Below are 26,643 nucleotides of genomic sequence, written 5' to 3' on the forward strand. Positions count from 1 at the left end.
ATGTCCAATGCAAAAAATGGCTCTATGTAAATTTTTACTTAGATAAGTTACTATACCAGATATAGTTGGCAATAACAGAATAATAGGGGAACAAATGAGTTGATTTAATTCAGATACTCAAAAAGTTATACATATTTATTTACTGTTTATATGTGATAGGAAATATGTAGATGTGTGTGACTAGTTCTGAACTTGAGGAAATAGTCTTTCCAGGAAGACTTACACATAAATCATTAATTCATAATACAAAATTACTAGGTACAGGCATACATTATTTTATTGTGTTTCACTTTATTGCACTTCAAAGACTGCATTTATTACAAATCGGTTTGTGGCAACCCTGCTTACGGAAAGTCTATCGATGCCATTTTTCTAACAGCATCTGTTCACCTTGTGTCTCTGTGTCATATTTTGGTACTTCTCCCTATATTTTAAGGTTTTCATTATTATTATATTTGTTAGGGCTATCTGTGATCACTGATATTTGATGTTCCCATTGGGATTGCTTGGGAGTACCATAAACCATGCTCATATATGGCAGCAAATTTAACAACAGCTGTTGTGTGTGTTCTGACTGCTCCAACTAGCCTGTCCCCCACCTCTTTCCCTCTCCTTGGGCCTTCCTATTCCCTGAGACACAACAGTACTGACATTAGGCCAGTTAATAACTTTATAATGGCCTCTCAGTGTTCAAGCTAAAGGAAGAGTCTCATGTCTCTCACTTTAAATTAAAAACTAGAAATGATTAAGGTTAGTGAGGAAAGTACATCAAAAACCAAGATAGGCTGAAAGCTAGACCTCTTGCACCAGTTATCCAAGTTCTTAATGCAAAGGAAAAGTTCTTGAAGGAAATTAAAAGTGGTATTCCAGTGAATACACAAATGATAAGGAAGCAAAATAGTTTTATTGCTGATCCAGAGAAACGTTTACTGGTCTGGATAGATCAAACCAGCCATATTATTCACTTAAGCCAAAGCATAATTCAGAGTAAAGCCCTAACTCTTCAATTCTATGAATGCTGAGAAAGGTAAGGAAGCTTCAGAAGAAAAGTCTGGAACTAACAGAGGTTGGTTCATGAGATTTAAGGAAAAGAAGCCATCTGCATAACATAAAAGCACAGGGTGGAGCAGCATGTGCTCATGCAGAAGCTGCGACAACTTATCCAGATTTAGCTAAGATAATTAATGAAGGTGGCTACACTAAATGACAGATTTTCAATGTAGGCAAAACAGTCTTTTATTGGAAGAAGATGGCACCTAGTACTTTCATAGCTAAAGAGAATCAATGCCTGGCTTCAAAGCTTCAAACAGGCTGATTCTCTTGTTAGGGGCTAATGCAGATGGTGACTTCAAGCTAAGCCAATGCCCATTTACCATTTTGAAAATCCTAGGTCCCCTAAGAATTATGCTAGAGAGGTTGGAAGATGACGGCAGAGAAGGAGAACCCTAGGTTCACCTGGTCCCATGAATACAACTAGATAAGAATCAAATCATCCTAAATACCCCAGAAATCAACCAGAAGACTGGTAGAACAAACTATAGCTAAATGTAGAGCAGAGGCCACATCGAAGAAGGTAGGAAGTAAGGAGATATGGTTTGGGAGAAAAACGGATTATGGCCCTGTGGTGGGTAGGGAGCTGCAGCCATAGAGAAGGGCAAGAGACAGACTAGAGCTCACATGGAAGATGAATCCCAATAGCAATTGCTTTGAAAAGCAAGAGGGGCTGAATGTCGTGAATTCTTGCAACCAGTGGGGCTTGAAGCCTGGAATTTTAAAGATCCATGGGTTTGGCTGGGAGAGACCCTGGAGGGCACTGGGGTTACTCTTGGAGAAAAGGCAGGGTAAACAGCCTGTGAACATACAGCATGGAAACAGTGATCTGAAGGGTGCCTGGAGCACAGAGTGGGGAGGTTATATGCTCATCTCCCACCATGTCCCGGACAGGCAGTGTTCACAGAGAGACCCCTCCGGGAACGAAAGAACTCGCAGGCACCATGTCCAAAACCTTCGGGATACTGCAGAAACAGTTCTAAGAGGCAAGTTTATAAAGGCCAACCTCAACAACAACAACAAAATCTCAAATAAACAACCTAACCTTACATCTACAGGAGCTAGAAAAAGAACAACAAAACCCAAAATCAGCAGAAGGAAGGAAATAATAAAAATTAGAGCAGAACTAAATGATACCAAAACTTGAGTCCCTCTCTGAGGATCTAGACCCTGATGCTGAAGCTCGCTCCATCTCAGGACTGTGACTGGGATCTCCAAGATTTGGACCCCATATCTTCAAGTTTCCACCTTGATCCAGACATCATTAACCCTGTCCCTCTGGTTCTTTTTTTTTTTTTTAAGATTTTAATTATTTGAGAGACAGAGAAAGCAGGAGCAGGGGGAGGGATTGAGGGAGAGGGAGAGGGGAGCTGACTCCCCTGCTATGCAGGGAGCCCCAGCGGGGCTGATCCCAGGACCCTGAAATTATGATCTAAGCCAAGGTCAGATGCTTAACCAATTGAGCCAATCAGGCGCCCTGTTCCCCCGGTTCTTGACTCAGTGTGCACCTCGGCCCCACCAAAGCCCCAGACCTCACCCCCTCTCATTCAGGCTCACTGCTACACCCAAGGTCCTGGCACTAGCCCCACGGTGCTCCCTGCACCTGCCAGCCCTCTCCAACCCTTGTCCTGACCGGATTATGGTCAAGCCTTCTGCCGCTGCTCTGGACTGAGCCAGCACTGCCACACCCACAGCGGCAAGAAGCCAGACTGCTGCCTGACTTGCAGTAAGTCGTCCGGCCACGACGCCGCGCTGGCACAGCACCGCGGCATCCACACCGGCCGGTGGCCCGACCCGAACACCATCTGCAGCAAAGCCTTCAGTTGGCACTCCACACTGCTGAAGCAGTGCGGCGGCCACAGCCCCAAGAAGCCGCAGCACTGCCCCGTGTGTGTCAAGGCGTTCGGCGCGGCTTGCTGCTAGCGCAGCACCTGCGCATGCACAGCAGCCTTCGGGCGTGCAAGTGCCCAGTGTGCACCAAGGGCTCAGGCAGGGCTCAGCGCTGTTGAAGCACCTGCGAGTGCACACCGGCGAGCGGCCATTCCCATGCCTGCAATGCGGCAAGGCCTTTGGCCAGAGCTCAGCACCTTGGCAACACCAGTGCTTGGGGGCGCGCGCGCGCGGGCGCACACACATACACACACGCACACACACACACACACACACACACACACACGGACACACGGCAGAGCGCCCCTACCGCTGTCCCCACTGCCACAAGGCCTTCGGCCAGAGCTCCAACCTGCTGCATCACTTGCGAATCCACACCAGCAAACAGTCCTATGCCTGTCCCCACTCTCCAAGGTGTTTGGTGGGAGAGCTCCTCCCTGCTGCAGCACCTGCATATGCATTCCGGGCTGTGCCCCCTACCGCTGTCAGCTCCGTGGCAAGGCTTTCTGACAAGCCTCCAGCCTCACCACGCACAAGTGGGTGTATGAGGGTGCAGCTGCAGCTGCCACCACAGTCCAGGGCCTCAACCCTGCTTCAGTGTTGAGGCCAGAGCAGGTCTCCCTCCTGGGTCCTGATGCTCTCTCTTCCTGCCTCTATCCTGGGGCTTAGCCCTGAACCCAGCTCTGGCCTTGGTCCTGACCCTAACTCTGTGCAGGGCTCCCTCCCTAATCCCACTCCAAAGCTGTTTCTGGCTCTGAATCTACCCTCACTCCTGATTCTGTCATACCTTCTGACCCTAAGCCTCGTCACAAGGCCAATCCTGACTTGTGGCCAGCCTTGACCATGGATCTGGTCCCTACCCTACCAGGATCCTGTACCCAACTCTGAGTCTCACCCTGAACCCTGCTCTCCCACCCATGACACTGTCAGTCCAGCCCTCCCTACTGGCTAGAGTCCTGAGTGAGTGTAGGAGCAAAGGACACTGCTGGGGCCCCATGGCTGAAGTGGACTCCCAACACTCAAGGGGCCTGGGAAAATTGGGTGTCATGTAGTTCAGTAATATCCTCCCACTGCCTCTTGGAAAAAAAAAAAAAAAAAAGGATAGAGAATCTAAAAAACCAAAACCAAACAAAAAACAGGTAAATAAAACCAAGAGGAGCTGGTTCTTTGAAAAAATAAATAAAATTCGTGAGTCTCTAGCCAGACCCATCAAAAAACAAAGAGAAAGGACCCAAACAAAATTACAAATGAAAGAGGACAAATAACAACCAACACCACAGAAACACCAACAACCATAAGAGAATATTATGCAAAACTATATGCCAACAAATTGGGCAACCTAGAAGAAATGAATAAATTCCTAGAAACATATAAACTACCAAAATTGAAGCAGGAAGAAATAGAAAATTTGAATAGACTAATTACCAGCAAGGAGATTGAATCAGTAATCAAAACTCCCAAAGAGCAAAAGTCCAGGACCAGACAACTTCATAGGTGAATCCTACCAAACATTTAGAGTTAATACATACTCTTCTCAAACTATTCCAAAAAATAAAAAAGGAAGTAAAACCTCCAAATCCATTCTATGATGCCAGCATTACCCTAACACCAAAACTAGATAAAGACACCACTAAAAAAGAGAACTACAGGCCAATATCTTTGATGAACACAGAAGCAAAAATCCTCAACAAAATACTAGCAAACCAAATCCAACAATACATTTAAAAAAATCATTCACTACAATCAAGTGGGATTTATTCCTGGGTTGCATGGGTGGTTTAATATTTGCAAATCAGTCAACACGATACATGACATCGGTAAGAGAAAGGATAAAGAAACCATATGATCCTTTCAATAGATGAGGAAAAAGCATTTGACAAAGTACAACATCCATTCATGACAAAAGCCCTCAACAAAGTAGGTTTAGAGGGAACATACCTCAACATAATAAAGGTCATATATGAAAAACCCACCGCAAATATCATACTCAATGGGGAAAAACTGAGAGTTTTCCCTCTAAGGTCAGGAACAAGACAGGGATGTCTATTCTCACCAGTTTTATTCAACATAGTACTAGAAGACCTAGCCACAGCAATCAGACAACAAAAAGAAATAAAAGGCATCAAAATTGGAAAAGAAGTAAAACTTTCACTATTTGTAGATGACATGATACTCTAAATAGAAAACCATAAAGACTCCGCCAAGAAAACTGCTAGAACTAATAAATTAATTCAGTAAACTCACAGCATACAAAATCACTATGCAGAAATTTATTGCACTTCTATACCCTAATAATGAAGCAGCAGAAAAAGAACTTAATAAAACATTCCCATTTACAAATGCACCAAAAATAACAAGGTAACTAAGAATAAGCCTAACCAAAGAGGTGAAAGACCTATACTCTGAAAACTGTGAAACACTAATGAAGAAACTGAGAACACAAAGAAATGGAAAGACATCCCATGCCCATAGATTGGAACAACAAATATTGCTAAAACGTCTATACTACCCAAAGCAATCTACAGATTTAATGCAATTCCTAAGAAAATACTAATAGCATTTTTCACAGAGCCAGAACAAAAAATCCTAAAATATATATGGAATGATCCTGAAATGATCCTGAATTTCCAAAGCAATTTTGAAAAAGAAAAGCAAAGGTGGGGGTATCACAATTCACACTTCAAGTTATATTACAAAGCTACAGTAATCAAAAAGTAGATGTTGGCACAAAAATAGACATATAGATCAATAGGAAAGAATAGAAAACTCAGAAATGAACCCATGGTTATATGGTCAATTAATCTTCAACAAAGCAGGGAAGAATATCCAATGGGAAAAAGTCAGTCTCTTCAACAAATGGTGTTGGGAAAACTGCAGAGCAACATGCAAATGATTGAAAATGGACCACTTTCGTAAAGCATACACAAAATAAATTCAAAATGGATTAAAGACCTATACATGAGACCTGAAACCATAAAAATCCTAGAAGAGAACATAGGCAGTAATGTCTCTGACATTGGCCATAGCAACTTCTTATTAGGTAGCTCTGCTGAGGCAAGGGAAACAAAAACAACTATTGGGACTACATCAAAAAGCTTCTGCACAGCAAAGGAAACAATCAACAAATCTAAAAGGCAAGAGATGGAATGGGAGAAGATATTTGCAAATGACATATCTGATAAAGGGCTAGTATCCAAAATATATATAAGGAACTGATACAAATCAACACCAGAAAAAAAAAAACAAAACCCAAATAATCCAATTTACAAAGGGGCAGAAGACAAGAACAGACATTTTTCCAAAGAAGGCATCTAGATGGCCAACAGACACATAAAAGCATGCTCAACATCACTCAGCATCAGGGAAATACAAATCAAAACTACAGCGAGATATCATATCACACGTGTTAGGATGGTTAAATGTAACAACACAAGGAACAACAGCTGTTGGTGAGGATGTGGAAAAAAAGGAACACTCTTGCACTGTAGGTGGGAATGCAAACTGGTGCAGCCATGGTAGAAGACAGTATGGAGGTTCATCAAAAAGTTAAAAATAGAACTATTCTATGATCCGGTAATCCCACTACTGGATATTTACCCAAAAAAATATCAAAAAAATTCAAAAGCATACACACCAATGTTTATAGAGCATTATTTACAACAACCAAATTACGGAAGCAGCACAAGTATCCATCAACTGATGAATGGATAAAGAAGAAGTGGTATATTTACACAATGGAATATTACTCAGCCATCAAAAAGATGAGATCTTGCCATTTGCAATAACATGGATGGAGCTAGAGAATATAATGCTAATTGAAATAAGTCACTTAGCAGAAAGACAAATACCATATGATTTCACTTACATGTGGATTAAAGAAACAAAACAAACAGGCAAAAGTGGAAAAAAAGAGAGAGACAAATTAAGAAACAGATTCTTAATTACAGAGAACAAACTGATAGTTACCAGAGGGGAGGAGGATGGGAGGTTGGGTGAAAGAGGTGATGGGATTAAGGCGTGCACCTGTTGTGATGAACACCGGGTGATGTATCAACAATTCTGTTGAATCACTATATAATCACTAAAAAAATAAAATAACAAAAGTTGAGTAAATCAGAGATCTAATGTACAACATGGTGTTTACAGTTAACAATACTGTTGTATACTTGAAATTTGCTAAGAGTGTGGATCTGGAGTGATCTCACCACAAAAAAAAAAAAAAAAAAAAAAAAGTAACTGTGAGGTGGAATAAAAGTCATGAAAGGTATTCTGTGATGATAATTTATTCATCTATTTAATTTTAAGGCAGCTAAACCTCAAATATCAAAAGTGAGTGTCAACAGTTAATAGGAGTATCATTGTAGTCACAATTTGAATCTTCCATCTGTCAAAAAAAAGGCTTTTCTCAACTAAAAAATAGGAAATTATTCTTTGGAACATATCCCTGTTCCTTTGAAATTTTTAAAAATGCTGTTCATAAACAATTATTTAATTATATCCTAGTTTCCTATTTATTATAGAAGCTACATAATCAAACTGTGAGAAGATTTTAAACCCAGATATTCAAAGCCAGCCATGTCCAATAGAACTTTCTAACAACAACCACATTGGTTACTAGGCAGTTGAAATGTGGCTCATGTGACAGCAGAATTGATTTTTTAATTAAATTGAACTCAATTTTAATTTTAGTAGCCACACGTGACTAGTGACTACTGATTGGACAGTGCCATTTCAAACTATAAAAATTTCAAATAGGAGCAAGCTGACTATTTGATTTGATTTAGAAACTCTATGTACAGTATAATATCTGAACCATTATCTTACATGCATTGCTAAGTATATACCAATTCATTGTTTTGAATTCTATTAACTCTTATATTTTCCTTACTTGGCTTTAGACAATGCGGTCCTCAAGGAGTATTTAGACTGTTGTTTAAGGCGATTTTTCAGTACTTCTAGTTCTTGCACCTGCTCTACTACTTGCTCAATGTTTAAGGTGACTCTTTTGTCAGGTGCTGGAAACTCTGCCTCTAAAAAAGTTTGATCTTTACTTATCTAAAATGATAAAATTAGCCAGTTACTTAGGAAATACCCATTTTGCTCCTATACCTCAAAGAAATTTCATCATTTACCATATTTAAATAATTTTATAATACTCTTATCTATTGCTATAATCACATACTGATATTTTATAAATATAATTTTACGAGTAATTACCTAGCAACAGAATTATAGCTAAGTGTTGACTTTTACATGTCAAAACTCAATCTTCTGTTTAATATCTAAATATATAAGAATTTTAAGCAAGTTCAATAATAATTGAAACAGGATCAGTCTTACCTATGATAAATATGGAAAGACAGTAATTTGCTCTCAAAAGCAATACCTTCTACTAGTAACTCCCAGAAGTTAATATATAAAAGTCTATGAAACTGGCATTCCTTGGTCTGTCTGGGAAAAACTGAGACCCATTTGGGCATCTCAAGACTTTTAGAATAGACCAAGGGACAGAATAATGAGCAATCAGGAGAATCAGTAAGATACACAGAATAATATGATAGACCATAACTGATATTCTACGTATTAAGTCTGTTTAAAGAAAGCTGAGCAAGATGAGTGTCTCCCCGCTAACAAAAAAAAAAAAAAAAAAAAAAAGGCACAATGAAAGAAACACAGAAACAGCCAATATGTGGAGACATAAACAAGCAGAGTAGCAATTGAGACAAAATTTTTTTTTTTTTTTTTACAAAACAGCAGTGATCTACCTTTGTATATATACAGTTCCAACCCTAATGATAGGAGTGGAAGCTAAAAAAAAAAAAAAAAAAAAAAAGAGGTAGTAGTCAAGACATAGACGTAAAACCTAGCAAAGAGAAATTCTAGCAATGGGATTTAAAAGAGACTTCATTTTAGTAATGCCTACTTGAAATGGAATTAGGATATAATAGCAGGAAGTATATACTGGGCAATGAACTAGAAGTCTGAAATTGAGGGATGCAGAACAGGTGGAAGGGAAATAGGAGATGTATGGAAACTCTATGGACAAAGGCGTGATCCCAAAAAGAGGACATAATTTGGTATATCAGATATATTGCCAAATCATAAATGGAGTCTAAAAGTGATGTAGCCAGTTATCAATTTATTGCCTCTCATCTAAAAATCCATTCTTCATTGTCCTGCTTATAACAGTGGAACATTTCTCTCTTGACAGGTATCATGTTAACCTTTATTGATAGACGGTCCTAGACACTACAGAAAGAAGCAGCTTTCTTCCTAACTCTGTTATCTCTTTCTGCTTAATCCTAGGACACTGCATAATATACCTAGTAGAGCACACTCCAGAAAGTTTCAACAGCACCACCCCCATAGGTGTCTTCCTCACAAGGTCCCTGGCATGACTCATTCCCTTGGGCAGCTTCTCCCAGAACTTCTTAGCAAAATCTACCAGTGCAGAACCTCTCTCTGGGAAGCTTTTTAGCATACCACCCTTGTAGGCATCAAGAGGTATAGTACCTCCCTGGAAGATGGCTTTTCCCAGCACCACAGAGGACGGCTTCCCAATGTACTGCCATCATGGGCAGCTTCCCAGTAAATCCCAGTTCCCACCAGCATGGCACCCCAGCAAACTTCTCTGCCACTCAGTGATGACAGCTGCTCCTTCTTCACGGGTGCAGACCTTAGCCCTGGGTGAGGAAGAGGGTAAGGAGAGGGGTATTAAGATTTGTTCCTTAAGTACTATGCTTCCATCCTATCATCAGAGGCTGCTCTTTATACTTTCTATCCCTGTATTCTTTAGAGTTGTCTTTATCACTTATTCTCCTGTTATAATAATTCTTTATATTAAACTTTTCCTATTCAGATTACTGTGTAGTTTTTATCTTTTGATCAGTCCCTAAGTGATACATTATATTTCCCATTAGGAATTCAATTTAAACTTAAGTCCTTTCTGGGAGAAGAGATGATGTCACAGAACTAAAGGAATATGGAATAGACAATGAGATTATAGGCTATAAGATTTCATCAAAGAGACATACTGGGCACAGGTTCCAGCAGAACAACTCTGAAGCTCAAAGGCTACATGCTTATCCTACATTTCTCTGCTATGGCTCACCATACATTATGAAGGCTTCCACATGTATCTTGTTAATGCAACAAGACCACAAGTATATAAACCAGCATGTACTAACAATAAAATGTGTCAGCAATAAATATGAGATTATTCCACAATTCTCAAATGTTAGTGTACATAATAATCCTCTAAAAATCCTATTAAAAAGTGGATTCCTAACCTATATACACACAAGAAAACTTTAATTCAGTAAGTCTGACTTGGAGTTCTGAAATGTGCATTTGTAACAGGTATCTTGGGTGATATTTAAACATGATCCATCAAATATATTTTAAGAAACACTCATCAAAAGGCAGAAGATAATACACTTTGGCAATGTATCTGATACACCAAATTAAGTAATTATTCAAAAGAATTAATTATGGATCTAAAAACTAAAAAATTTAGAATTCCAGATCAGAAGTTTAGTTGTACACTGAAGATTCCTCTTGATGAACATGAATGCATAAATCAGGATTTCAGGAATACCAGAAATTATGGTAACTGGCACTAAGATGTAAATAGTAGATACAGAGAAAAATAGACACATATGACAGCTATTTAGGTTATAAAATCAAAAGGACTCAGGAATGTACTGAATATTAGGAAATTGAGTTGTCAAGGTAAATCACCACACTTCTGGTTTACCCAAATGGATAAATACTACTACCATTCACTGAGATACGGAATACTGGAGGAGGTATAAGTTTAGGGGTAAAAAATTCTTGGCTTTGACTCTTTGGGTTTGAGGTGAAATAGTCTAGAGGAGTTCAGAGGACAGTTTTGAGCAAGAGGTGTATATTTCTAAATTACCAGTATAAAGGTAATACTTAAATAGAAAAACTGGTTGAGGTTGCCTAGGGGGAGAAGTTCAGAGTAAAGAAAAAAAAGGAAGGCACAGAATGAAATCTCAAAGCACTCCAATATTTACTGGTTAGAAAAGGAAGGTGACTCTACAAAGTAAACAGCTGAAGAGGTAAAACAATAGCCAGGAAAGTGTAATTCACAAAAGCCAAAGAAATAGTGTTTTAAAAATGAGGAAATGATCAACAATGTCAACTATGGCTGAGGTAAAGAAAATTGCCTATTGAATTTCACAGTATAAAAATTGCAGAGAACCATACAGAATGTTTTCTTTCTTATGGAGAGAGAATCCGGTCTGGGTAGGCTGAGAATGCTTTGGAAGTAAGAAGAGTATATACAGTAGTAAATTGATATCAAAAAAATTTAGTTCTGAACCAGTAAAGTATGGCCCTTAGCTGAACTGTTAAATTTTTATAGAAAATCCATAGACAATTCCAATTGTTTTGATAGCCCTAGTTGGCCCAGATTAACCTCCTCACTAAGTGCCAGTTTTTATTAAAAAAAAAAAAAAAAAAACTCAACTAGTTTCATTGTTCCTAAACTGTCTGCAAGGCTTTTCTCTCCTTTTTAAAAAATTTTTTTAAAGATTTTATTTATTTATTTATTTGAGAGAGAGAGAGAGCAGGAGCAAGGAGGGGGCAGAGGGAGAGGGAGAAGCAGGTTCCCTGCTGAGTGGGGAGCCGGACAAGGGCTGGATCCCAGAACCCTGAGATCATCACGTGAGCCGAAGGCAGACACTTAATGAACTGAGTCACCCAGGTGCCCCTTCTCTCCTTTCTTTTATAAATCTTGGGTTTTGCCTTTATTCTCCAACAATAATCTAACAACTATTTTCCTCGTGAGTAAATTTGCATACAAAATAATTTTTAAAAGTTGGTTATGAACGGCAAAAGAGAAATAGGCCTGTAACTGTAGGGAATGTGGCATCAAATTAGAAAGATATGAGCATATTTAAAACCAGAAAGGAATGACACAATTTATTAGGAAAAGTTTAATATACAAGAATGATTAATCAAGTTTCTTAAGATCCAGAACAAGTAAAAGAATGAGTTTTATGTAGGAAGAGGAATAATATCTGTTTAACAAGAGGAAAGGAGTGTAGAATGAGCATGGATATAAATAAATTTTTATTTGATAGCAGAAAATGAAGGAGTTCTAGCTGGTGGCTTGTATTTTCAAGCATTTTAAGTGACTGACTGACAGTGAAAATGAAAATGGGACAGAGGGAATGTGCGTTTGAGATGATAGATGAAAAGGATTGAAATTCATTTTGGAAATACAAAGGAATTGCCAGGCAGTATTTGGAATAATTATGTCTGAATAACTGTGTCACTTCATCAGTGTTTCACAGCTAAGCTAAAGGCCCAAAGAGTAAATAATTGCATTTATTCAAGGTTAAATTTTGTTAAACGAGTGCAATGAAAAAAGCAAGAGGTAAAGAAGAGTAGGAAGTTAAGAAATTCACTGTTATTAAGTACATATTCTCCAAGCTTAAAAGAAAAATGAGTAAAAAACCTACAGGAAGGTTAAGAAATGAATGCACTAGTGGTCTTGATAAAGTCAAAGAGTGGCCAGAATAGTATTTAAATAATAACTGATAAGATAGGAATTTGTAGTTCAAGAATAAGTTGCCTGAATTAGTGATTTTTAAAATAAAGCAATTTGGTTAATGATAAGGTCTAGACTATGACAGGAAGTGAGGGTCAAAGGTAAAGAAAGACACTAGTTCTGGGGAGATGAGTCAAGGAACTGAGAAGCTAGGATTTGGGGTGGGTCTTCACACTGACAGGACTAGGAATAAAAAGAGGAAAGTGAGACAAATCCATGAATAAAATAGAATAAAAAGAAGTTGGTAGATGAAAGGAAGAAGGCAGAAGGCAAGCTAGACTGTTCAAGTTGCAAAGTATGCATTTTACAAGAGGGGAGAACAGTGGACTTCACCTCAGTTCTCCATCTGTGGAAAGATAATGATCAATCTACCATAGTCAAAGAAGAACTACTTAACACTCTTCCAATGTCAACCATATCTATCCTAAAGCAAATAGTATACAGTCCATAAAAGTCTACTCTGGAGCCAAAGGTAAAATAATAAGAGGGTACTAGGAGATAGTTACAATTTCTATCTTTACTTTTTAATTTTATATCCCAAATAAATGAACCTATTTAAATTAAAGTACCTGGGATTCAAGAGTGTTTAATTGGACTAAACCATAAGTATAACCAAGGGAGAACAAGAATCATTCTATAAATCACTGAGGCTACCCTAGAAATCATTCTGCTATATTAACAGCATAAAGCCTTTCCCAAAATAGAATTAAAAACCCTTAAGGTTAGAGACCACTAGCTTTCAAAATGGTCATAAAACATCTGAAAATCTAAAGTACAAAAAAGAAATCATTAAAATAACATTAAGTTTAAAGAAAACCAATATATAATTTTATAAGTAAATAGATTATCATATTATACATGCTTTTTTTATTTTTTTTAATTTTTTTAAAGATTGTATTTCTTTATTTGACAGAGAGAGACACAGCGAGAGAGGGAACACAAGCAGGGGGAGTGGGACAGGGAGAAGCAGGCTTCCCGTGGAGCAGGGAGCCCAATGCGGGGCTCGATCCCAGGACCTGGGATCATGACCTGAGCTGAAGGCAGACGCTTAACGACTGAGCCACCCAGGCACCCCTATACATGCTTTTTTAAATACAGGAGAAATGTTTAAGTTGATAAGTTTTGTCTTGTCACTTACTCTTCTATGTAAATTAGGAAAGAATGATAATTTAATTTTAGGAGAAACAATGTGTCAAACTCAGAGAATTCCAGATACATGCAGGAATGTAGTGTGTAATCACTGAGAAACATTTTGTTCTACCCATTTATTCCTTCTCTATCTAAATGAAAAGATTATAAACAACGATTATTCAAAATTTTAATATCAATTTAATTCACTATTAAGAAATGTTATATTACCTCTTCCATCTGATTGACCTGTCGCTGAAACCACTTAAAAAAAAAAAAAGGAATACTTATTGGCAAGTTATTCAAACATATAGGTACACATGAGTGCATTTGTGTGTGTGTGTGTGTGTGTGTGTGTGTGTGTGTGTGTGTGTGTTGTCTCTTCATCTATCAAATGTCAGCCCTGAACCAAACATCATTATCCTAGGGTTCAGAATGGGCCTAATGCAACATACAACTCAAACATAACATTTTTAAATATGTATAGTAGCAAGTTTGGGAATTTTTTTTTTTTTTTAAAGATTTTATTTATTTATTTGACAGAGTGAGAGATAGCGAGAGCAGGAACACAAGCAGGGGGAGTGGGAGAGGGAGAAGCAGGTTTCCTGCCGAGCAGGGAGCCCGATGCGGGACTCGATCCCAGGACCCTGGGATCACGACCTGAGCCGAAGGCAGACGCTTAATGACTGAGCCACCCAGGCGCCCTGGGAATTCTTTTTACTTCCTCAAAACTTAGAAACCTCTTCTTCATTAATATGTATTTCTGTATTAAATGTTAGTAGGTTTAAACTGCAATATATTGAACATACCTTAAAAAGAGATTCCAAAATCTGGAAAATAAAGTTTTAATTAAAACATTTAAAAATAAAAATTCTTCACAGTGTATGATGTAATAAAATAAGTCTCTATAATTCTCAATCAGAAAAATGCACAAATTACTACAACTATAACTCTATAATCCAAAATCATAATACGTTTATAATTACAGATATAGTTTTTAGTATATCTTGCATAGACAATTCTAGAAAAATTTCCATCTTTAAAGATCTATATTAGGATACCCCAAAATAATTCACATATATGATTTCATATATTTTCTTAATATAGATAAGGAAAAAAATTAGGATTCCTCTTGGAAGAGATTTTTTTTCTTAGAGCAGAGAATATAGTAATGAAAAGCATTATCATAAGAACATTATCTCTTCAATAGGACTTTGCTCTGATAACGGGCCTAAAAATCAAGATATAAAATATTATACTACTACTTGATATTTTTGATTGAAAATGCAAAGAACTGGTTCGGGAGACTGTGACAGAAATTGAATATCCAAAATGAATCATACAATCCAAAATACCAGTATTTAACACTTAGAAAATGTAATGTTAAAATGATTATGTTTGCCACACAAAATAAAAGCCCATTCTATCATATCCAGATAAGAGTTTTTAATCACTTTGGTAAAGAAAAATATTACTACATTCATTCAGGCAGTAAAAAAAAGCTACTTAACTAAAAAATCAGGCTAGTCTAAAATTCCTCTTCTGTCACACTAACTCTAAATCAATAGTTCAAAAATTGTGGTCCCACAATCAAAAGCATCAGCATCACCTAAACAAAGATATTCATTGGCAATGTAAATTCCTAGGCCCTACCCCAGTCAACGGAATCAAAAACTCTGGGAGTAGGGCCAGCAATTTGTGTTTTAACTAGCCCTCCAATTGATTCCACTGCACGCTAAAGTTTGAGAATCACTGTGCTAAGTAATAAGAAATCAGAAATCTAAGCAAAAAGGGCTGAGATCATCAAGAAAACATACCAAAGTAAATAAATATCCAAGTCTGAAGGAAAATATTTTCAGCTACATAAGGATTTAGAAACTAATGTTCACTGAGGCATACTACCTTGTAATAAACTCATTCTTCCCACTATCAAAAGAGATTCCACGGTTCTCAAAACCTCTTTTCCTATCTCAGAAGATGATGGGAAACCATCATATATCAATTCATCCACTCATTAGAGCCAGAGTTCAACAACTATTTAAACTACTAAAAGCCTGGAGAACAAAGGCTTCCTCAACTACTGAGACATCAGTTCTAGTAATGTTAAATCTAGTATACGTGCTGCTGAAGTGAGCACTAGTAATGCTAAATCTAGAACATTACTGATAAAAGTGGAAACAGACCAGAAGTGAGAAAATCGATTTTAGGCAAACACTAAATAGAAAGAGAAAATTCTGTGAAAATATGGAAGAATATATATAAAGTTCCCCAGGAAAATATTAAACTTCCAACTCTAATTTTAAAGATATTATCATGTAAGTGTGAAGCCAAGATAAAACTATTTTCAGAAATTCAAAGGCTCAGAAATGTTTTCACCACACATTCTAACCTAGCAAACAAAAACAAAATTTTTTCTTAGAATAGTGAACACATGAAAAAACTATAGGCAAGGTAACCAATAAATACCCTCCTCTTATTGTTTCAACTTTTTATTTAAATTCCAATTAGTTAGCATATAGGGTGATATTAGTTTCATGAGTAGAATTCAGTGATTCATCACGAACATATAACACCCAGTGCTCATCACAAGTGCCCTCCTTAATACCCATCACCCATTTAACCCATCCCCCGCCCACCGCCCCTCCAGTAACCCTCAGTTTGTTCTCTACAGTTAAGAATCTGTTTTAAGGTTTACCTCTTTTTTCCCCATGTTCATCTGTTTCATTTCTTAAATTCCACATATGAGTAAAATAATATGATATTTGTCTTTCTCTGACTCACTTACTTCACTTAGCATAATACACTCTAGCTCCATTCACGTTGTTGCAAATGACAAGATTTCATTATTCTTTATGACGGAGTAACATCCCATTGTGTATATATACCACGACTTCTTTATGCATTCATCAGTAAATGGACATTTGGGCTCTTTCCATAATTTGGCTATTGTTGATAATGCTGCTGTAACATAAACATCAGGGTACATGTCTCCCCCTCTTTGGATTAATATTTTTTTTTAAAGATTTTATTTATTTATTTGAGAGAGAGAATGAGAGAGAGAGAGAGAGCACATGAGAGGGGGGAGGGTCAGAGGGAGAAGCAGACTCCCTGCTGAGCAGGGAGCCCGATGTGGGACTCGATCCCGGGACTCCAGGATCATGACCTGAGCCGAAGGCAGTCGCTCAACCAACTGAGCCACCCAGGCGCCCTGGATTAATATTTTTTTATTCTTTCAATAAATACCAAGTAGTGGAATTGTTAGATCGTAGGGTAGTTTTATTTTTAACTTTCTGATGAACTTCCATACTGTTTTGCAGAGAGGCTGCACCAGTCTGCATTCCCACCAACAGTGTAAGAGGGTTCTCCTTTCTCCACATCCTCACCAACATCTGTTGTTTCCTGTGTTGTTAATTTTAGCCATTCTGACAGGTGTGAGGTGATATTCATTGTAGTTTTAATTTGTATTTCCCTGATGATAAGTGATGTTGAGCATTTTTTCATGTGTCTGTTAGCCATCTGAGTAAATACCCCACTCTTAAACAAAATTGTGGCTTTGGGGCTGGCACTCAATGCCACTGTCATAAAAGACTTCCTAATGAGAAGATGGCATAATATTTTTTAAAGTGAAATAATAACCTGTAACCAAAATTCCAGATAGGCATATTGTGTCACTGAAGCCAAGAGAAGTCCTGAAGGACTGGCAGCTTTTGCCTTTGTTTCATCTAGCTCAAAACTCTCTCAAGGCAAAAAACAAACAAAGCAAAACAAAAACAAAAGAACAAAAAACCCAGCTAAGTAGAGGGCATTCCTCTTTCACCTTTGGCTTATCTTTATCTCAGGGGAAGCAGAAAATGAAGGCTAACTCAAGATTTGCAAACAGCCTGGCTAAGCTTTGAAGGAGTGCCCCAACACAGAGCCAATCTTAAAGGAACAGGAAAAAATTTTTTTCTCCTTTTCTTCTTTCTTTCTTTCTTTCTTTATTTTTTTTGTGGCTCAAGGCATTTAAGGAAATCTTTCTCAAATCCACCAGCTGACCACAAGCAACAGGAACAGAGGCCTGAGAGACAAAATATTTAATCAAGGAATACAGACTTTCAAAATAAATAGTTAGACTTCTGGTTTCCAATCCAGCATTCAAGGAGCCTGGATCTTTTGTTTATCTTTTTAAAGAACCAGCTCTTGGTTTCATTCATTGATCTTTTACTTTATTAAAAGTCTTTTTATTTTTTTGTGTTCTGATCTTTATTAGCTTTTCTTCCTTCTATTAACCTTGGGCTTTGGTCTTTTTCTGGTTCATTTAGGTAGATTGCTTATTTGAACTTTCTCTTGTTTCTTGAGGTAGGCCTGTGTTGCTATGTATCTCCCTATTAAGATAGACACAATTGATAACCCTTAGCCAAACTCATCAAGGAAAAAAAGAAAAAAACTCAAATAAATAAATTCAGAAAGAAAAGAGAAGAATCAACTTACACCACAGAAATACAACAGAAAATAAGAGAACACTATGAAAAATTATATGTCAGCAAACTGGACAACCTAGAAGAAATGAATAAAATCCTAGAAATAGGCAATCTTCCAAAACTGGATCAGGAAGAGACAGAAAATCTGAAGACCAATTACTAGTAATGAAATTGAATTGGTAATCAAAAACTGCCCAAAAATAAAAGTCCAGGACCAGATGGATTCATAGGTGAATTCTGACAACCATTTAAAGAAGAGTTACTACCTATTCTCAAACTATTCCAAAAAATCAGAAGAAAAAGGAAAGTTTCCAAATTCATTGTACAAGGCCAGCATTACCCTAATACCAAAATCAGACAAAGACACCACAAAAAAAGAAAACTATAGGCCAATACCATTGATGAACATAGATGTAAAAATCCTTAACAAAATACAGGCAAACCACATTCAACAATACATTAAAAGGATCATTCACTACGATCAAGAGGGATTTATTCTGGGGCGCCTGGGTGGCTCAGATGGTTAAGTGTCTGACTTTGGCTCAGGTCATGATCTCAGGGTCCTGGGATCAAGCCCAGTGTTAGGCTCCTTGCTCAGCAGGGAGTATGCTTGTCCCTCTCCCTTGCCCTCTGCCCCTCCCCCACTCGTGTGTGCTCTCTCTGTCTCTCAAATAAATAAAATCTTTTTTAAAAAAAGAGGGATTTATCCTGAGGGGGCAAGGATGGTTTAATATTCACAAATCAATGTGATACATCATATCAACAAAAAAGATTAAAAATCATATGATCATCTCAATAAATGCAGAAACAGCATTTGACAAAATTCAACAGCCATTCGTGATAAAAATTCTCAAGAAAGTGGGTTTAGTAGAAACATACATCAACATAACAAAGGCCATATTAAAAAAACACACAGCTAACATCATATCCAATGGGGAAAAAAAAATAGAGCTTTCCCCCTAAGGTCAGGAACAAGACAGGATGTCTACTCTCACCACTATTAATTAATTCAACATAGTACTAGAAGTCCTAGCTACACCAATCAGGCAAGAAAAATAAATAAAAAGCATCCATATTGGTAAGGAAGAAGTTAAACTGTTGTTATTTGCAAATGGCCTAATACTATATATAGAAAACCCTAAACTATTAGAACTATTAGAAATAATAAAGGAATTCAGTAACATTGCAGAATATAAAATTAATATGCAGAAATCTGTTGCATTTCTAGCAAGATAGGAGAAGGAGAAAGTAAGAGAACAATTGTATTTACAATTACACCAAAAGAAATTAAATACCTAGGGATAAATATAACAAAGGTGGTGAAAGACCTGTACTCTGAAAACCATAAAACACTGATGAAATAAATGAAAGATAACACAAACAAATGGAAAGATATTCCATGCTCACGGATTGAAAGAATACTGTTAAAATGTCCATACTGCCCAAGGCAATCTACAGCTTTAATGCAGTCCCTATCAAAATAGCAATGGCATTTTCACAGAACTAGAACAAACAATCCTAAAATTTGTATGGAACCACAAAGACCCCAAAGAGCCAAAGCAATCTTGAAAAAGAAAAACAAAGCTGGAGGTAGCAGAATTCCAGATTTCAAGATATACTACAAAGCTGTAGTAATGAAAACAGTATGGTCCTGGCACAAAAATAGACTCATAGATCAATAGAACAAAATAGAAAATCCAGAAATAAACCCATGCTTGTATAGTCAGTTAATCTACAACAAAGAAGGCAAAAATATACAATGGGGAAAAAACACTCTCTTTGATAAATGGTGCTAGGAAAACTGGATAGCTATATGCAAAAGGATGAACCTGGACCACTTTCTATACCATACATAAAAATAAACTAAAAATGGATTAAATACCTAAATGTGAGACCTGAAACCATAAAAATCCTAGAAGAGAACACAGACACTATTTTTTTTTTTTTTTTTTTTTTTACACTGACCACAGCCACTTTTTTCTGGCTAGGTCTCCTAAGGAAAGAGAAACAAAAGCAAAATAAACTATTAGGATTGCATCAAAATAAAAAGCTTTTGCATAGCAAATGAACCACCAACAAAACAAAAAATCAATATACTGAATGGGAGAAGATATTTGCAAATGATGTATCTCATAAGGGGTTAACATCCAAAATATACAAAGAACTACATAACTCAAAACCAAAAGAAAGAAAAGAAATAAAAACACAATCCAATTAAAAAAAGGGCAGAGGACTTGAACAGACATTTTTCCAAAGAAGACATATAGATAGCCAATAGATACATGTAAAGATGCTCAACATTATCAGGGAAATGCAAATCAAAAGCACAATGACATATCACCTCAGCTATCAGAATGGCTAGTATCAAAAAGATAAGTAACTACAAATGTAGGCAAGGATGTAGAGAAAAGGGAACTCTTGTATACTGTTGGTGGGAATGTAAGCTGATGCAACTGTTGTGGAAAACAGTATGGAGATTCCTCAAACTAAATTTAGAAATGCCAGTCTCTGGTTTTGATTGAAGAATTTAATCTATATTTATTTAATTTATATTTATTATATTAATATATAGAATTTAATCTATATTTAATCTATATTTATTTATTTATTTTTAAAGATTTAATTTATTTATTTAAGAGAGAGCATGAGTGTGGGGGAAGGGCAGAGAGAGAGGGTGAAGCAGACTCCCTGCTGAGCAGGGAGCCTGATGTGGGGCTCCAGGACCCTGGGATCATGACCTGAGCTGAAGGCAGACACTTAACTGACTGAGCCACCAAGGTCGCCTTAACCTATATTTAATGTAACTACCTCCCCGGAATGATTTATTTCTGCCAATTTGTTATTTTTCTGTAGATCATACTATTTTGAAACTATTAAACTATTTGAAACTATTTTAAAAGCTCATTTCCTCTATTAATTCCTTTTGTTTGGTTTAACTTTTTGTAGTATACTCTTTTGATTCCTTTCTCATTTCCCTTTTTATATATTTTTAAATTATTTATTAGTAGTTACCTTAGGGTTACAATGAATATCATAAACCTTTAATAGTATAGTTTGAATTGATGCTAATTTAACTTCAAAATTACACATCTCTGTTCCTATACAGTTTCATCCTCTCTTTCTACTGTCATAAATTAGATCTTTATACATTGTGTACTCATTAACATAGATTTATAATTACTTATGTTTTATGCTTTATATTGTATTGAAAAAAGTATTCAAAAACCAAAAATACATTATTTTTTGTATTTTTTATTTAACTACATAGTTACTTCCTTTCTTATTTTTTTATTTGAATATATTTGACACACAATATTACATTAGTATCAAGTATACAACACAGTGAAGGGATTCAACAACTCTGTAACTTATGCTATGCAAGTATAGCTACCATCTATCACCATCCAATGCTATGCCAATGCCATTGGTTATATTCCCTACACTATACCTTTCGTTCCCATAATTTATTCATTCCATAGTTGGAAGCCTGTATCTCCTATTCCCCTTCACCTATTTTGCCTATCGGCTACCTTCTGCTCTCTGGCAATCATCAGTTGCTTCTCTGTATTTATAGATCTGATTCTGCTTTTTGTTTATTCATTTGGTTTTTTAGTTTCCACATATAAGTGAAATCATACAGTATTTGTTGCATTGGTGGTATAGTGGTGAGCATAGCTGCCTTCCATACAGTATTTGTCTTTTTCTGACTTATTTTACTTAACATAATATCTTCTAGGTCCATCCATGTTGCCACAATGGCAAGATTTCATTCTTTTTCATAACTGAGTAATATTCCATTATACATATATATATGTGTGTGTGTGTGTCTCACGCACACACACACACACACACACACACACACCACATCACCATTATCAATTCATCTATCAATGGACTCTTGGGCTGCTTCCATATCTTGGCTATTGTAAATAATGTTGCAATAAACATAGGGTTTCCTATCTTTTCAACTTAATATTTTCATTTTCTTTGGGTAAATATTTGGTAGTGGAATTATTAGATCATATGGTAGTTCTATTTTTAATTTTTTGAGGAACCTCCATACTATTTTCCACAGTAGCTGTTAAAGTATAATGAATCTGAACTAATTAAGAATAATTTAGTCATACTTCTTTAGTCATTTAAGTTGGGAGAGATTTTTGTATATTCTTGGTATTTAAGGACTGTTTAAAATGAGATTGTCATAAAATGAAATTTAATGTTTTAGAATAATGAGATTTTAGTAGATAAAAAGAAATAATATTTTTATTCCACTATAGTAATTGTTATTTTCATGTTACCACAAAACTACCTGGCAAAAAACTTCCTGCTTATTTCTAAAATATTAAAAAATTTTTTGAAATAAAATGAGATTATAGATAATAAACCAGTAGTGGAGATAAAATGATACACAAAAAAATTATTCAATCTAAATTAAGGCAGGGTGGGGCACCTGGGTGGCTCAGTCAGTTAAGTGTCTGACTCTTGATTTCGGCTCAGGTCATGATCTCAGGGTGTGAGATAGAGCCCTGAATCAGGCTCCACATTCAATGGGCAGTTTGCTTGAGATTTTCTCTCTTTCCCTCTCCCTCTGCCCTTTCCCCCGCTCAAATAAATAAATAAATAAATATTTTTAAAAATTAAAAATAAAAAAATAAAGGCAGGGCATGACAGAGGATCAATACCAAAAAATAAAAAAAAAGCAAAATGGCAGTCTTACACCCAAACATGTTATTTTTTTTTTTTTTAAGATTTTATTTATTTATTTGACAGAGAGAGACATAGCGAGAGCAGGAACACAAGCAGGGGGAGTGGGAGAGGGAGAAGCAGGCTTCCCGCAGAGCAGGGAGCCCGACGTGGGACTCGATCCCAGGACCCTGGGATCATGACCTGAGCCGAAGGCAAACGCTTAACGACTGAGCCACCCAGGCGCCCCCAAACATGTTATTATTACACTAAATGCATATGGTCAAAACAGTCCAATTAAAGGCAGATATCATCAGACTGAAAATTAAAAAAAAAAAAAACAGTTTGTCTATAAGAAACACATTTTAAATAGAAAGATATAAATGGGTTAAGAAGAAGAAATAGCATGACAGCACCAATTGTAAGAGTAACTGTATCAATATCCGACAAAGCAGACTACAGAATGAGAAATATTATCATAGACATATGAAATACTATTTCATAATAACCAAATGGTCAATTCATCTAAAAAGCATAATAAATTATTGGATTCAACTAATGATATTTTGCTTAGGATTTTTACACCTGTTTACAAGTAAAATTGCACTCTAATTTATCTTTATCTAAATGTCTATATAAGCTTTAGGTACAAGAATATGTTAGCCTCTTATAACAAGTTGGGGAATTATCTGGGTTTGGGTTCCGCCAAAAGCAGATACTGAGACAAGAATCATGTGAAGTAGTTTGTAAGGCAATCCCAAAAAATATGGGGAGAGAGTGGAGAAATCAAAGAATGGTGTGTATAGACCATAAACATGAGTTTTTACTAGGAGCAACTGAGTCTCAATCTCATGAGGGACCATTTTAGAGCATGTGTGAATATACTTCATATATGTCCACAAAGGATACTTACTCATCAATTCTGGGAATATTAACTCTGCAGCAATTCCAGTCTGCCAGTCAAAAACACACGATGTACTTCAGTTAGAAGCTAGCATGAATTTCTGAACTTGGATCAGACAGTTGTTTGAGGTTCAGTGGAACTATTATTGTACCTCTAGTAAACAATTCCACCCCTGTAGGATCACAGCCTCCAATCCCGCAGTACCTAGACTTGCAGGGACTGGAAATAAATATTCCCAAAGTGGATCATTGGGAGTGATGAGAAGAGGAGCCAAATCTACTTCTTTGATTCCTGGATCTGTGTAACTCTAGTAACTGGGAACATAGCACCACAGTTGGTTCAACATATATACCACATCTTGCTGGACAACACCTTACCCCCCTCGTGTTGTATTATTATTGAGATCAGCCTAAGAACTATTATATACTCCTGGTGAACCAAAGCTTTGATCATTGTATGGAGACTCATCTCTAATTTTATTTGCCTTAACTTCTAATTTGTCTAACAATAATAAAGCTATGCTAGCTTTAAGTTACCATATATTTATCATTTTACTTTCCTTTATTTATTTTTTTAGTTTTTTTATTATATATTTTGTAGTCACCATGCAGTGCATTATACCCCAGAACTTCTTGTACCTTTTGATCATCATCATCCATTTCTCCCACCTCTCACCACCACCACCAAACACCACCACCCCGCTGCCACCTCTGGCTACCACCAATCTGTTCTATGTTTCTATGAATTAAGTTTTTTAGATTCCACATATAAGTCAGATCTGACTTATTTCACTTAGCATAATGTGCTCAAGGTCCATCCATATTGCTGCATTTGGCAGGATTTCCTTCTTTATGGAAGAATAATATTCCATTATATAGAGAGATATCACATTTTCTTTATCCATTCATTGATTGAGGGACACTTAAGTTGTTTCCATGTCTTGGGCTTTTTTAAAAAAAAGACATTATTTATTTATTTGAGAGAGAGTAAAAGAGAGGGAGCACAAGCAGGGAGGAGGGGTAGAGGGACAGGGAGAAGCAGACTCCCTGCTGAGCAGGGAGCCCGACACAGGACTCAATCCCAGGACTCTGGGATCATGACCCAAGCCAAAGGCAGACGCTTAACTGACTGAGCCACCCAGGCGCCCCTTTGTCTTTTACCACATTGTGAATAATGCTGCAATAACCATGGGGGTGCATATATCTCTTCAAGACAATGATTTCATTTCCTTCTGATATACACCCAGAAGCGAAATTTCTGGATCATAGTGTAGTTACATTTTTAGATTTTTGAGAAATTCCACATTTTTTTTCCCATAGTGGAAATTTACATTACCACCAGTAGTACACAAGGGTTGCCATTTCTCCACATTCTTGCAAGCATGTGTTCTCTTGTCTTTTTGATGATAGTCATTCTAACAAGTATGAGGTGATATCTCGTGGTTTTGATTTGCCTTTCCCTAATGACATGTTCAGTGACACTGAACACTTTCCATGTACATGTTGGCCATTTGAATGTCTTCTTTGGAAAAAAATGTCCTCTGCCCATTTTTTACTTGGATTGTTTGGGTCTCCCCCCAGGGAATCATGTAAGTTCTGTATATATTTTGGATAGTAACCCCTTATCAGACATATGCTTTACAGACATTTTCACCCATTCTGTAGGTTGTCTTTTCATTTTGTTGATGGCTTCCTTTACCGTGTAGAAGCTTTTTAGCTTGATGTAGTCTCATTTATTTATTTTTGTTTTGTTGCCATTGCTTTTGATATCACATGCAAAAGAATCATTGCCAAGACTGACCTCAAGAAGCTTACCCCCAAGTTTTCATCTAGTAGTTTTATGGTTTCAGGTCTATATTCAAGTCTTTAACCCATATTGAGTTGATTTTTATGTATAAGGTAAGATAGGGGTCCAGTTTTCCCAAAACCATTTATTGAAGAGACCATCCTTTCTCCACTATATATGCTTGGCTCTTGTGTCATATATTAATTGATCATATATGTGCGGGTTTATTTCTGGGCTCTTTATTCTTTTCCATTAATCTGTGTTTTTATGTGAATATCACACTATTTTGATTACTATAGCTTTGTGATAGAGTTTGAAATAGAAGACTGATGCCTCCAGCCTTGTTCTTTTTTTCAAGATTGCTTTGGCTCTTTGGGGTTTTTTTTTGTCATTCCATACAAATTTTAGGATTTTTTTTTTCTATTTCTGTGAGAAAATATCATTGGAATCTTAATGCAGGCTGCACTGAATTTACAGATCACTTTAGATAGTATTGATATTTTAATATTATTCTTCTGATCCATGAACACTAAGTATATTTCCATTTATTTGTATCTTCTTCAATTTCTTTCATCAATGTCTTATAGTTCTTAGTGTACAGATATTTCACATCCTTCACATCCTTAATTTTTTCCCTAGGTATTCTATTCTTTAATTTTTTACTTTCAACCTTTCTGTATTTTTATGCTTTAATATGTCTCTAGTAAACATATAGTTTAAATTTATTTTTCATCAATTTTTCTCTCTTAATTGGTACATTTAATTGGTATATTTACTGATATATTTAGATTTATTTCTACTCTCTTACTTGTGAATCAACTTCCTTATTTTTTCCCTCTACCTTTTTAGAATCTTTTGGATTTTTTTTTTTTTTTGTCATTCAATTTTCCTCTACTAGAGTAAAAATTCTACATACTACTTATATTATAAAAAAAGAAATTTTTAACAGGAATACCTAACTTATTGAAGTCTTTACTATTCTCCCAAAAAATACAAGGACCTTAGATTATACTATAATTGCAGTTAATTCCAAATCTAAGTTCTTTCCTAATGTACATAATTATCATGCATTTTGATTCTATTTTATTTTCTTATCCATAAGATTTAAATTATTAATATATATTTATATTACATGCATATATATACACTCATTCAGTGTTTAC

General features: G+C 36.4%; 2 protein-coding genes and 1 pseudogene across 14 annotated transcripts in view; 1 reads left to right on the forward strand and 2 right to left on the reverse strand.

Moving 5' to 3' along the window:
- The window catches only part of LOC118555525 (ankyrin repeat domain-containing protein 26-like), a 511,611-nt gene that overhangs the window by 235,919 nt on the left and 249,049 nt on the right, over positions 1–26,643 (reverse strand). The window lies entirely within an intron of this gene.
- Positions 1–26,643, reverse strand: part of LOC118533185 (coiled-coil domain-containing protein 7) — a 142,563-nt gene that overhangs the window by 81,230 nt on the left and 34,690 nt on the right. The window contains 3 exon segments of the mRNA XM_078073997.1: positions 7,829–7,995; positions 13,880–13,912; positions 14,458–14,478. Of these exon segments, the coding sequence (XP_077930123.1) occupies positions 7,829–7,995; positions 13,880–13,912; positions 14,458–14,478 (221 nt within the window).
- Positions 2,177–3,943, forward strand: LOC144382029 (uncharacterized; annotated as a pseudogene).

The sequence above is a fragment of the Halichoerus grypus genome, chromosome 6, assembly GCF_964656455.1.
Source record: "Halichoerus grypus chromosome 6, mHalGry1.hap1.1, whole genome shotgun sequence".
Taxonomy (NCBI): domain Eukaryota; kingdom Metazoa; phylum Chordata; class Mammalia; order Carnivora; family Phocidae; genus Halichoerus; species Halichoerus grypus.